Below are 14,909 nucleotides of genomic sequence, written 5' to 3' on the forward strand. Positions count from 1 at the left end.
GTTTCCAGTTTCCAATTTTCCATAGTCATACACTGTCGATTTTTAGGAAAGTAAACACCCAATTTCCAAATCCCTAATTCCTAAAACTCTCCATAGTCTACGCCTCCCATGTCTCCACAAAGAGCACGATTCCAAGACGATCACAAACTCTTCAGTCCTCTACGATTCCATGTTTCAGTTAAGTTAAGTTTCCATTTTGTTTTATTTGTTTTTATTATATAGATTATAGAATGATTAAAATTTGGATTTTAGGAAAAGATTACTAATTTTTTTTCTTATATATACTCTCTTCTAGGCTTATTATTTCTCTAAATCATATTCACAACTTAGGAAAAGGGCACCCATTGTTGCTACTTGTTTGATCGTTGGCCGATTGACGATTGGTATGTATTTATTTGTACTGTAATTGTTTTCATTTTTCTATTTTGTAGTAACTGTCTTACTAAAATTGTTTGCTTTCTTAACTAGTATGTTTACCATCATATCGAGGTGGTGTTGAATTCAATCTAAATTTGGTTTATAAATTGTTTATTGGATTTGTATATTGTAGATTGTTTATTGGATTTGTATAGTAGTAGGCTCAACCATTCGACCAACCAGCTCTAAATTGTTTATTGGATTTGTTTCTCATATGATATTTTCCCCTTTTCTTGTTTATTTTGAAATTTGCTAATGTCAGATCTTACTCGAGTCTATTTGTGAAAAAGAATAAGCGCATCTTGTTGAGATTTTTTGCTTGTGAGTTACTTCTGTTTTTTTTCTAACTCTGAAATCGTATCACATTCGTCTCTTTATCCTGGAAAAAATGAAAGTAAAGGAAGAGGCTGCCTCTGATAGCTACCTTGAATCATTTGGTTTTAAGGCTTCATTCTAGTTTTGTTGTTGTGGTTGTTGTTGCTATGGTTTTTAATTGCATTGATTGTTAATTGTCTAATAATGTCTATTTCTCTTAATATCAGAACATGGCTAGTTCTTCTTCTTCAAAAAAAAAGAAGACTTATCTCTGATTTACAAGAGGCTACAACTGAGACAACACAAACATCTGAATTGCTCACAAATAATGATGGAATGGAAGAGGGTATGACTGTCAATAAGACACAAGCGGTGAAGCCCCCATTATTGCCTCCTCGCCCCAAAGTTCCAGGACGCGAATATATCACTGTAAAAAATAGGTGAGCTGATTATTGGGTGCATTTCCGGGAGTATACAGAGCAAGGTATGCGTAGAGCTGAATGTATATATTGTGAAAATAAAAACTTTGCATCAGATGGCAATAAGAATGGTTCTAAAAATATAAAAAACCATTGGCTTGTATGTCTTGCAAATCCTGATGCTCCTGTAAATAGAGCTAAAGAAAGACAAACTGAGTTAGTCTTTGATAGAGGTTCAAATGAGGGAGAAGGAAAATTGAAGGGATGGACCTTGAATCTTGAAGAGGTTAAGGAAGCAGTAGCTTATATGATAATAACTGATGAGTTGCCCTTTCGTTTTGTGGAAAAACCTGGTTTTCAACGTCTTATGTCTGTTACTTGCCCTAGGTTTAAAATACCTTCTCGTTCCACCATTACACGTGATTGTTATAAGCTTTACAGTAGTGAAAAAGAAAAATTGAAAGAGTTGCTTAGAGTTTCAAGTCAAAGGGTATCATTTGCTACCGATACATGGACAAGCATTCAAAAAGTGAACTATATGTGTTGAGTGGCCATTACATTGATAATGATTGGACGTATCAAAAAAAGATTCTCTGTTTTTGTCCTATTTATAGTCACAAGGGTAAGGATATAGCAAACCTTCTTGATAACTGCTTCAAATCTTGGGGTTTAGATGATAAGGTTTTTACTTTGACTGTTGATAATGCTAGTTCTAACGATACCGCTTGCGTAGAATTAAAGAGGCTTCTTCAAAAGAAGCCTAACACTTTTGGTAAAGGGATTTATTTGCAAATGAGATGTGTTGCTCATATTATTAACCTTATTGTATGGGATGGCTTGAACAAGAACAAAAAATCTATTAACAAGGTTAGATATGCCGTAAAGTTTGTTAAGAGTTCTCCTGCAAGGTTGGAATTCTTTAAAGATGTTGCAAAGAAGTATACAAAATGTGAGTTGTCATTATCTATGGATGTCCCCACTAGATGGAACTTTACATACACCATGTTAGAGACTACTTTAAACTATAAGGATGTGTTTCCTGATGTAAATGTTCCGATAAATCCTATAGATCATGAACTTGGTACAAATTCAGATGATGTGGATGAATTTGGAAATCCTATTGATTATAAAGTAGAACATTATGGTGCTCCTAGTGACTTTGATTGGACTATTATTCAAGCATTGGTAACATTTCTAAAAGAGTTTAAATGTTTGACCGATCAAGTTTCTGGTTCATTGTATGTGACTAGTAACACTAGTTTCTTTATCATTGCTCGTGCACTTCGTCAACTAAAAACTTGGAATAACAGTAAGGATGAAGATTTTAAAGCTATGTCTACTGCCATGAAAAAAAATTTGATAAGTATTGGGGAGATGTTGATAAGATGAATGTGTTGCTTTATATGGGAGCTATTTTAGATCCAAATGTTAAGTTAGTTGGATTAAAGATTACTTTCAATGCTATTTATGGTTCACCTGATGATGAAGTGTTGACCCAGAAAGTGTACAATAAAGCGATTACTTTATTTGATGAGTACAGGCTCTTATATGCTACTGAAACTGATGAGAGCACACCTGATGTGGGTTGTAGTTTTGGGCATGATGACTCCTTAGATTTCAAGAAATCCATTGAACGTCAAGTTCGTATGATAAGGTCAGATGGGGGGTATGCAAAGTCCGAGTTTGATCGGTATTTAAATGAGGTACTAGGAGATCATGAGCAAGTACGTAATGTGTTAACATGGTGGAAATTAAATGGTCATAGGTATCCGATTTTGTCACGATTAGCTCGTGACGTATTAGCAGTACCCATTTTCTACAGTAGCTTCTGAGTCAGCTTTTAGTGCTGGCCGTCGTCATCTTAGTCCATTTAGAAGCTCTATGACGCCTAAGGTAATGTATCTTCTATACTTTTTCGATTTTTATTGCTAATTTCTTAACTCTTATGATATATTAGGTATTTAATCCTTAACAATACTATTTTTATTGGATTTGTAGATTGTAGAAGCGCTTTTATGCACACAAGATTGGATTCGTCGAAGAAATAAGTCAGATGACAGTGGGCTTGATATTGAGGACAAGTTAGAAGATTTGGAACGACTCGAAAATGGTTATGAATTTGAATTATACGCTTGTATTTTATATCATATTTTTTTTTCACTTCTTTGTTCTTACTTTGTACTAATTTCTCCACTTCTATTTTTTTTTGTTGGATAGATTTGGTGAATAATACAATCACAGTTGATGAAGAAGATGATGCTATCTTTGAAGTTTGACGATTTAAATGAAGACTACCAGGAATTACAAGATCGAATTAATAATTGGCACTTTTTAGTTTATCAAAAACACTTTAGAATCAGACTATTTTAATTTTTTTGTACTAATTTACAAGTTGGACTTTTGAGCAATTTTTAATTTTGTTGTTGATTATAAATTTATAATAAAGTAGTAAGTTTAAATTGTTGGACAGCTTGGACTACTTAGCATTGGATTGGAATATCACATTTAGCTAAGAGATTTAGTCCAGAATTCCATATTGAGCTCTAATGGGCCAGTCCAATTCAATCTTTATACGGCTCAGCCCAAATTCTGGGTCATACGGGTCGGTCCGGTCTAAGACCGGCTACTTCGGTCCAGTCCATGTCCGGGTTTCATAGTAGTCAGTCCGGGCTCCGGTCTCAAGGTAATATGGTTCCCGGTCTTTGGGTCATACCGGTTCGGTCCGGTCCGGTCCGGTTTCGGACCGGTGAACAGTCCTACATGAAGGGGTGAAGGAGGTGGCTGATGTAGACGTTAATCCAGGCCTTGTCGATCAGCCCGTTGAGTCATTGGATAAGGATGTTGCCCAAGCAGTGGGGAGTCAAATGAAGTCACTCCAATTTGAGTCGACTTTTATGTCTACCGCTGACTTAAAAGAGGCTTTTCGTGGGGTGCCAGAAGCTGGTAGTATTATGGGACAAGAGGCTGGCCCTTCTGAAAATAATGGTGAGGTAATCTATGTTCCGCATACTAATCTGATCCACCATCCATTCTTACTTCATTCAAGTGAGCCGCTACCGTGCATGGATGTGGTTCCTGAGAACCTTGGATGTTCAATGGACTGTGGGCAACCCAATCCTGACCAGGAATTTTTCACAGATGAACTGCAGCGCTTTAAGAACCTGTTTGACATGGTATTTAGCCCGAGGAAAGATGTAATGGATTACGTGTTAAATATGTCAGTGAACAAAAACAAATGGTAATTCATTTAAATATAAAGTTATTTTCTTTATTTTTATTTAATTTTAAACTTGGACTTGTTTAAATTTATCTATAATTAATAAAAGTTTGTTTTGCAGGGAGCAATTGGTAACTTATACTGAATTTCTCTTCATAAGTCGGGAAGACATGTTAACGCTTCTCCCTGGTCAGCAAATTATGGACAGTGTGATTGAGTGCTGGTGTTTGTTACTTTATCAGATGATGGGTGTGAATACTGCACCAGTGGCAACTTCTCGTTGTTTCATTGGTCTTAGCCACACTGTAAGTGTTCTCTAGTGACACCTTTTCTGGTCTCCATGGTTACACTTTTATTGTCTGCAAGGTTACAATTCTATAGCCTCAGAGTTACACTTTTATAGTATTCAAAGTTAGACTTTTATAGTCTTGACAGTTACACTTTTATAGTTTTCAAGGTTACACTTTTGTAACTTGAGAATTACACTTTTATAGTCTTGAAGGTTACACTTTTGTAACCTGAGAATTACACTTTTAATTTCGAAGGTTACACTTTTTGTCAGTGTTCAAGGTTACACTTATGTATCATCAGAGTTTCACTTTTTAAGTCTTCAAGGTTACACTCTTTTTAGTCTTCAAGGTTACACTTTTTTAAATTCAGAATTACACTTTTATAGTCTACAAGGTTACACTTTTGTTAGTCTCTAAGGTTACACTTTCATACTCTTCAATGTTACACTTCTGTATACCTAAGAGTTACACTTTTTTTGTAACTCAGGCTACAATTTTGTAACTCAGAATTACACTTTTATAGTCTTGAAGGTTACACTTTTATAGTCTCTAAGGTTACACTTCTGTAACCTCAGGGTTACACTTTTTTGTCTTCAAGGTTACACTTTTATAGTCTTCAAGGTTACACTTTCTTACTGTTCAAGGTTACACTTCTGTAACCTTAGGGTTACACTTTTTTTGTCTTTAAGGTTACACTTTTTATAGTCTTCAAGGTTACACTTTCTTAGTGTTCAAGGTTACACTGCTATAACCTCAGGGTTACACTTTTTTTTGTCTTCAAGGTTACACTTTTTTAAGTTCAGAATTACACTTTTATAGTTCTTTACGTTACGCTTTTTAGTTATATGCTCATCTGTATTAATCGCAATTTTGTTTGCACAGAGCACCGTGTTGAATATTTGGAGGTCTCAAAAGAAAGGAATTCTTGTCGATAAAACCGAAGAGATTTTTTCATTTTGGGATACGTGGGCTGATAGTTGTGTAACTCCATTTCAGCTTGACTCAGATTTGGTGCGTCGCTAAACCCCAATCCTATTAGGTTTATTTTTTTTTATCTTTTCTATAAGAAGTGTAACCGATTTTTTTTAACTCAATGATTATTTCAGGTCTTCATCCCTATGCTGTCTGGTGACCAAGACCACTACAGTTGTACTTGCATAAACTTCTTAAGTGAGCAGATTGAGTACCTTGACAATCGTGCCTACGATGAAGATCTTGAGAAGCTGCCGTACGGGGGGATTGCACGCATCGCTGTAATGTTTCCATATTTGCAGTGCCGGGTATATTTTTTTTTTGCTTCCCTCTCTGAAAGGTTGATGTACTAAAATTGCAATGGTTATTTACCTGCAGGTTGATACGATGGGAAAGTACATGGTTTCGAAAGGAATTTAGATAGGCTCAAAGGTAAGCGGTTTTAAACTCGTCAACGTTGAATTCAGATGGCAAGGTTCTAGGTATTCGCTGAATGATTGCGGCGTGTACTTGATGATACACATGCTGCTCTACCGTGGGAAGCCTTTTGAGTGTGGCTTAATGGAAATGTATGCGATTAATTTGGTATCGTGTTGAAATTGCTGCCACACTTGTCTTAAGTGACATTAACAAGGTCAGGGAAGAGGTTTTACAGAGGGTGTCTGCTTATAAAGATGCTGGTCATGTTCAAGCGAGGACAATCAAAGCTGGTGCCAAGAGGAAATCAGGTACTGATTCGGGGCTTACTTACACCAAGCGCCCCCGCCACTCGAGTGCAGATAAAGGAAGCCCTGAGGTAATAATACCTTTGGCTGCGGTTAAGAGCTCTGATGAAGAAAGCAGTAGTGGCCGGGCTTCTCGGAGTCAACAACTATCTGCGGTTAAGAGTCGTGCTCGGGGCGGGGGGATGGGCTTGGATGCTCACTTGACTGCGGGGCAGCTGGTGCAAATGCGCTTGTTGTTTCCAAGTTTCTACGGAACAACCAATCCTTACTTAAGGATGTAAAACCTGTGCGTAAGCATGCTCTGGACTACGTGTTTGTAGATGACCACAAATTTTTAGATACGTAAGTGTTTCTCAATTAGGTGTTTTCTTGAAGTCGTATTTTGGGTAATTTAAGTTTGTGTCTGTTTAGTAGTTAACCTTTATTTGATCACAACGAAGAACTGGTGTGGTACAGTCGGCATGCTACGCTGCGCAAGAGTGACATTATGACCCTGCTCCCTGAGAGAATAATGTCCCCAACGTGATTGAGTCCTGGTCCGTGTTGCTGAACCAATTGGAGACTGATGATAATGAACTTTCAAGGATGACCTACTTTGGGATTCGTCATATGGTACGGCGTAATAAATGTCATCTCCTTTAAATCATGCCCTAGGTTTTAAAAGCGTTTTAAAAAAAAGTGTAACTGTGAACAATGGGAAGTGTAACTTTGTGTGTCTTGTAACACCCCTACTTTTCATAATATAGCTTTAAGATATTTCAATTGTTTTATTTAAAATAATTATATTTTAAAGCTTATTTTTATAAAAATATAGCTTAACCGTATATTAATAATTATTATGATAAGCATAGTCGTATTGTTAGTTATGAGATGTGTTTTTTAGTGAAAACCATCTCATTTCTCTTGTTGGGCTTAGTTTACTAATGGGCCTATTTTCTCACTACTCCCAACTCCACTCTACTCATTTCCACTCATTTCATATCATCTTCTTCCCTTCAATTTTCTGAAAAACATATTACAACAAACACCTTTGATATACAACAACCTTGCTAACCAAGATCCAAGATATCTCTTTCATTTCTCAACCAATGTCGTTGATTTTTGCCCCAAATTCTTCCCCTTTCTGTTCTCCACCCTTCTAGGTAAGAAAGGTACCCCTTGTAGGGATTTCGAAATGACCCATCTTATGGGGATTTCAGTTCTTAGACTAAATTTGTATTTTCTTATGTTTAGGAGAAGAACTTTGGAACCCGGAGGAAGATTCTTACATTATGGAGTAGTAAATGTAGTAGAAGAACATATAAGGGAGAGGGTAAGGGCAAATAAGGAAGTGAAAATACCACTTAAATTGAAAGTTTGAAATGAATGGCTCAGATCTGATCTTTCTGGCTTCGTCTATAAGTTGGTAGTGATTTGTCGTCCGAACCAAATACTTTGGTAGCAGTTTTTAAAGAAAAATTACTTTGGTAGCAGTTGGTAAAATTTGGATTAAATGTGGTGGGAGTTATAAAAAAACCCTAAAAGAAATAAGGAAATTAAAAGAAATAGGAAATATAATTAATTAGGAAAATAAAAATAACGAAATAAAATTAAAATAGAAAATATGGAAAATATGAATAATGGAAAATATGTCGAATTATGGTGATAATAAGAAAAATAGTTCATTAAAATCCTAATTAGAAAAGCTATGTCAAAACGAGAAGAGTTCAGAGGCAGAAGCTATCTCAGAAAAGGCGCAGCATAAACTGCGTCCTCAGGAAGAGGCGCATCAGTTTATGCGACTGTTCTCGAGTTGGATTCTAACTGTGAAAGTCAGACTCGCGGTTTGTTAATGTTCATTGGTTAACTTACATTGATTATTAGTGCATAACTCGGATGCAAGTGGTTTAATCAGATTACATGCATCTAAAATCGTCATAAAGCGTGAAAAGGGAATTGAAACGAGATAAAACAATGGTTTACAAGTTATGGTTATTTACGATGTCGGATTTTACGAAGATAAAATTAAAACGGAAGTTGGGAAACAAAGGATTGAAAGTGAATTGGAAACAATATACAAAAGACGGATTCAAAAGACTTGATATGGAAAAAATCGAGCCTTTAAAATCCGGGTTTGAATTAATAACGAAAACCCGCAAATATTGATTATAAGGGATTTAAGCAGAAAAGGATTGGAAAAGGTTTGATAAAATTAAGTAATGAAAACAATTTGTTTAAATAAGAAGAAAAGAAGACGAAAAAAAAGGGAAAGAATGAAATGGACGAAAGTGCAAAAACCAGAGGAAGAAAAAGAAGTGCAACAACTGATGGCAGCCCCTGGAAGAGGCGCAGCAGATGCTGCTATCCTTCCAGAAGGCGCATCAGTTGATGCGATCCTTCTTCACGCCAGATCTCTACTGTTTCGTAAAAAAGGTTTTAAAAGATGATTTTAAAATACGGTTTTAGCATGTTTATAATGTAAAAACATACATAATAATTATTACAAAAATAAATAAGATAAAATATGGGTTTACACCCTCAGACTTACATGTTAACGTCGCGAGATTAACTAAAATCGGTTTTTAGTGGTAACTCGACTCGATCTATGCAAATATGAAAGTGCCCTTGAAAAAGGATTGAAAAGATTGATTAAATGATTGTGTAGTGGTCAAATTGATCGGTTTATGCAACGTGACTGGTACCCAGAATGATCTGGGCTTACGTGGTCGCGTAGAGCAAGCACGTAGACGTCAAAAAGCAAGAGCGCAGTCTTAGAATGCTAAAGGAGAAGAGAAGGGCGGACACTTGTGTGAAAAATATGTGAGGCGTAGGCCTCTATTTACACTACAAGGATATAGCGGATCAGTGACAGAAGCATAGGGACGGATAAAAGTTCCGTCACAAAACACGGGTTTGTGACGGACTTGTGATGGACAATCACTTCTGATGGAATATCCGTCACATACCGTCACACAATAATGGCGGGTTTAAAAAATCAATGGCGCCAAAGGATGTGACGGGTATTCCGTCACATAAAAGATACGTGTGATGGATATTCCGTCACATAAACAGTGATTTGTGACAGATATTCCGTTACATATATCTTTTCTTGTGAAAGATATTCCGTCACATAGAGGAATCTGAAAAAGGGGTCTGCGACGGATATTCCGTCACATATAACTTCTTTGTGACGTAAAATCCGTCACATAGCGAATCTAAAACACGGTATTAGGACGGACTTGTGACAGATTACCCGTCACAAGCTTGCCACCGCCTGTCACTAAGGAATCTAAAATCCGTCACCCACACATATCTCATTTTCCCCAAATCAATTTCTCAATCAATTTCCCTCAAAATCCCAAACCTCGACCACCACCACTTGCCACCGCCCGCCACCAAGGGTTCCCGCCGCCGTCTGTCACCAGTGCGCCGGTGCCGGCGCCTGTGCTACAACCAAGGCTGTTATTGGACCATATAGATATATGATTAAGTTTAGATAATGACAAGTGTGTGCTTCATTTTATATATACTCTTGTTCGTAATCGTTTGTTTAGTCTTTGTTATATCGACTTAGGTTTACAAGTTTAGCAAGTAATGTTATAACATTCTTAGTTATAACATTGAAGATTTGTGAAGCATCGTTCAAGTAATGTTATACCAGCTTGAGCTATAACATTGAAGATTCTTAAAGCGTCATAGTAACTGTAACAAGTTTCAAGTATGATGATCACTCAAGCAAAAGGCTAGATCAAGTCTTTAACAAGCTCAAGATGAAGAGCTTTTGGTCAAGATAAAGAGAAGATCCTATCACTGAAGATCTCCAGGAAGATTAGCTAGTATAGGTCTTCATCTAATGACGGTATCTTAAGAAAAGAATATTAGGAAGGTAAAGTTATAGCTATTTCACCTATAACTTTACTTACCAAACTTAAAGTTATAGTTGTTTCTACTATAACTTTGGGTAGCATTTTAATGGCACGGTTTTAATAGTTTTAAAATAATTTTTCAAAGGATAAAATTCATTAAACATATTTCGAAATCATATGTATCTATAGTGGAGTTGATATATGGGTTGTTATAATGGATAACTTGCATATCTCTATTGGTTAGTAAAACGACTTATGGGTCGTTATACTACCTAGGGTTTGCTAGTTTGTTTTAACCTAACCCTAATCCAATAAGAGAGATTTTCGTCTAAGATGGACACGGGCCTAGGGTTTCGGCCGTTGGCTATGAACCGCTAAGGTTTACAAGTCCTCTAGTACAAGTAACCTATCTAATTAAATCTAGCTTATATTTTTATAAGATATTTTCTTATCTTAAATATATATGATTTAATTTGTTTACTTATCTGAAAATCTTAAGGATATAGTTTTGGAAAAATAAGATTTACTTTTATCTTATTTACCTAAACAAATATATCTTGGATTAAAATTAGGAAAGGGATAGAGATTTATCTCTTATAAGATAAACTGCCTATCTCACGGCATCCTAGGGTTTCGTGCAAACCCTAGTTCTCTCCTCTACTATAAATACATATGATCATTCTTTATTCTAGTTAAGATTTTCGAAATATTAAAAAACCCTTGCAAACAAAATTGAGTTTAATTTTTATTTGGCTATTTTTATTGTTTTGCGTTTGGAAAATCTTGCGAAAAGTCGTGCTCTTTAATTTGCTTATTTTTCTTAAGGTTACGTCATAAGATAATAGTACTTCATATTGTTTCTTACTCGTTCAATTGTGTGAACACTTAGAAGAACAATCAAGTGCTTTCTTAGTAACTTAAGATAGTCAAAACCGAATATCTAGTGATATTCAAATTGAGTTATAGTTAGAGTTAGCTATACGAGTGGGTTGATAATTTTGTAATCCGGAGAGAGGTACTAAAATTATTAATCGAGAATAGTGGATGTAGGCTTCGACGTGTGAAGCTGAACCACTTCAAATATCGTGTGTCCTTGCAGTTTTTCTTTTCGTTCATTTCACTACGTTCATAATCACTTAGTTAATTAATTAAAGTTTAATCAATAAACTTTAAGTAATTAATTACTTTGATATAAAATAAAAAGTAGGCATAAGTTTTAAATACTCAATTCACCCCCCCCCCCCTCGAGTATTTCGGGTGTGATAGACTCTTCAATTGGTATCAGAGCCTCGTGCTCTTGATTGCCTAATGCAAAGAGGCTAGATCCGTTTTTTTTTCTTTTTATTTTATTTTTATTCTGCTGCCTTACACGTGTGAAATGGATTCCAAGTATCTTAAGTGTCCCGTCTTTGATGGGAAGAATTATGGACGTTGGAAAAACATGATGACACACTATATAAAAGAACATGATTGGGAGTGCTGGACGATCATCAAGAATGGACCAAATAAAATTTTGGTTGCATCTTCGGAAGGCACTACCTATGAGAAAAAGGAAGAAGACTATATTGATTTGATTACGGGAAGAAGGTGAAAAAAACTCGAAAGCGATAAGCCTGTTACAAAACGGCATGACATCGACTGAATTCGATCGTTTTTCCTCTTGCACTTCGGCCAAGGAAATATGGGATGGTCTTGAGTTGGCCTATGAAGGAACGTCGGCTGTAAGGAAATATTGCATTGACCTACTGATTCAAAAATATGAACTTTTTAGAATGAAAAATAATGAATCACTTGATAGCATGTCAGCACGATTTTCTACTATAGTCAATGAGCTCAAAAATCCTGGTAAAACTTTTGACTCCGAGGATATTGCTAGAAAAGTACTTAGGAGTCTAACCAAGAAATGGCGTCCCAAGGTCACGGTTATGGAAGAAGTCAGAGATCTCACTTCTCTTCCTTATGCAGAACTTATTGGTGCTCTCATGGCTCATGAACTCGTCTTGGAAGACGATGAGGCCGAGGCCAGTAATACTAAGAGCATGGCTTTACAAGCTTCTGCTAAGGAAGAAGAAGATGTTGAAATAGAGGACGAAACGGTTTTGTTTGCTAAACGATTTAACAAACGCATCTTCAGAAATAAGCAAGCAAAATCGTTCAACAACAATAACAACAAGTTCTCTAATAAGAAAACTTCTGAGTCAAAAAATACATTTGCTAATAGAGGATGCTTCAAGTGTGGAGAATCCAGTCATATGATTAAGGATTGTCCCACATGGGAGACAATTAAAGACAAAGCAAAACGTGAGAAGACCAAGAAGGAATTCAAGCAAGTGATGATGGCATCATGCTGGGGTGATCTCGACCCTGAGGACGACGAAACATCAGAAGAAGAAGAAGTTGCTAACCTATGTCTAAGCAACTTTAGTCTTGACCTCTTCTCAGACAATGATAAAGATAGCATGGACTCCTACTGCTGCTTCCTAGGAGACTCCGATTCAGAAGAAGAAGAAGAAGAAGAAGAAGAAGAAGAAGAGGTAAGTTATCTTGAACTTAAGAAAAGTGTTAAGAAATTGCCTAAGAATGCTTTAATTGAATATTATGAGCAATCTCTTGATAAGTGTCACGAACAAGAATTAGAATTGAAAGACTTGAAAGACTTGAAAGAACAAATTCTTGACATTGCTGAAGAGAATCATCTTCTTAAAGCAAAGGCCAAAAAGCTTAAATCTAAAGTTACAGCTAATATAGCTACAAATTCAGATGCGACAAATGCTGAAAAGAAGCCTCTTGAGTCTAAAGTTATAGCTAATGAAGCTATAACCCCAGACCTGAAACTCAACATTAAGCATCTTCAAGTCAAAGTTATAGCTAGTGAAGCTATAAAATTGGAATTGAGGAAAGTCAAAGAGCTTCTTGAGTCCCAGGCTATGGCTAGAGAAGCCGTGATCTCAGATCAAAAGAAGGAGATTGAATCTCTAACTCAGCAGTTAAAGGAATCTAAAATCGTTCTTTCAAATACTAAAAGAACGCATACTGTAACACCCCCACTTATCAAAGAGCCTTGAGCTAGATATCGCAGATAAAAGACGGTGTTACCATCTCAGTTGCCTGAGGTAAATAGTATAGAAATAAACGATTCAAGGTACTTTAAATAAAAAGAAATGATAAAATAAATGTCAGCATTGGACTTATAATACTCGCGGCCTAAACGTGCTAAGAAAAGAATAAGGAACTAGTTTAAATAATTTACAACCAATAAAACTGAATACTAATGAATAATGTTTTTAAGTCAAGCGAAAGACTAAAGGTAATGACTCGAATCCAGCTCACATGACCCGTCCCAGCAAACAATCAGCATCTTTACCTGTATCAATCTGTTCCCATGACGGAAACAGACATTAAGACACAGAATACCAAACAAGTCAACCTCATGATCTATAATAAATAAATGGACAACATGTGAAAAGTATAAAATAGATAATGAAATAAATACGAAGTCACAATGCCACTGTCTCGATGATAAATCACAAGTAGTCTGTTGTCGAGGCTCTCAGCCCAAGCTCAACCACACCATGTGGACTAGCCACGGCAGGTCCAGGGCTAACTCCTTACACCGTGCCCTGACTGTCCTATCCAAACCAAGGTCCACGGCTCTTCCACATCCCCGTGCCTGGCCTATCCAATTCAGGTCCACAACCGCAGCTGTGCCTGACCTATCCAAATCACAATCCGTCTTGCAACCTCGTTGCTAAATAATACCAAAGGCCAATATAATAACCAATAACAATATAAATGCCAACGACAATATCTTTCTACAATGCCAAGTTCCTTTAAAATCAATGTAATATGCCAATTCATGATGATATAAAATAAAATGCCATCTTATGATACGAACATGCCAAATAAGCTCAACAATAATAGTTAACCATCAGCAATCCCAAGTAACGGCCAAATAAGCTGACAATGAATTCAACACAACTAATAAGCATTCATGGCAAGTAAAGCACATAAGAAAACCCCGCATACAAATGTTGAGTAGCTAGCCTACCTTTAGCAAATTCCGAGCTCAGCAACAATGCTAAAAAGCCTCCTCAACAAAGTCGTTACCTAAATAAAATAAATAACGTACAATTACTAACTAAATAAATCACGATACATAAAAAAAAGCAAACCCGTCTTAACTCTACCCAATTTTCCACAAGGTGACACGGGTTCAGCCGTGTCTGACAGCCCCTGGACAGCCACAACAGCTCATAACTAGTCACTAAATTTCGTCCCAACAGTCCCTAACCCGCCATACTCGCAACCGTCAGCAGCTTTAGTCACGGACAGGCCTGGTCACAGGTCACGGTCAAGACGCTAACTTACGACGATATTTACACTGGTTATACTAACCCAGTCGTATTATAACAATGATACAATACTATATCAAACAACATTAAGACGAGGTATCCAGACGGTATATACAAAAACTATGTACCAACAATCCTAGCATCCACACGGTTTTACGACACAAGCTATACTAACAACCACCCATCCAAGGTCAGTCATAACATATAAAACAGTCTCAAACAATTATAATCAAAATCACCAAATTCATATTCTAGGGTTAACCATAATTGACAGAACACCACTCTAATTAAGCTAATAACCAATTTAAAGAGGTTAGGTTAGTCTTACTTACGATCTAGGATGAAAACGAGCTAGAA

At 36.4% G+C, this 14,909-nt stretch overlaps 1 protein-coding gene across 1 annotated transcript; it reads left to right on the top strand.

Annotated features, from left to right (window-relative positions):
- The first annotated feature begins 278 nt into the window (after window positions 1-278).
- On the top strand, window positions 279-3,318 carry LOC141621668 (zinc finger BED domain-containing protein RICESLEEPER 2-like). Its single transcript, XM_074437990.1, has 2 exons — window positions 279-383; window positions 960-3,318. Exon 2 carries the CDS (start codon window positions 1,662-1,664, stop codon window positions 2,538-2,540), a length of 879 nt encoding a protein of 292 aa, XP_074294091.1. The 5' UTR covers window positions 279-383; window positions 960-1,661; the 3' UTR covers window positions 2,541-3,318.
- The last annotated feature ends 11,591 nt before the right edge of the window (window positions 3,319-14,909 follow it).

The sequence above is a fragment of the Silene latifolia genome, chromosome X (genome assembly GCF_048544455.1).
Source record: "Silene latifolia isolate original U9 population chromosome X, ASM4854445v1, whole genome shotgun sequence".
NCBI classification, from domain to species: domain Eukaryota; kingdom Viridiplantae; phylum Streptophyta; class Magnoliopsida; order Caryophyllales; family Caryophyllaceae; genus Silene; species Silene latifolia.

Coding starts and splice junctions, on each gene's coding strand:
- LOC141621668 (XM_074437990.1), top strand. CDS start 1,662: ATGGACAAGCATTCAAAAAGTGAACTATATGTGTTGAGTGGCCATTAC.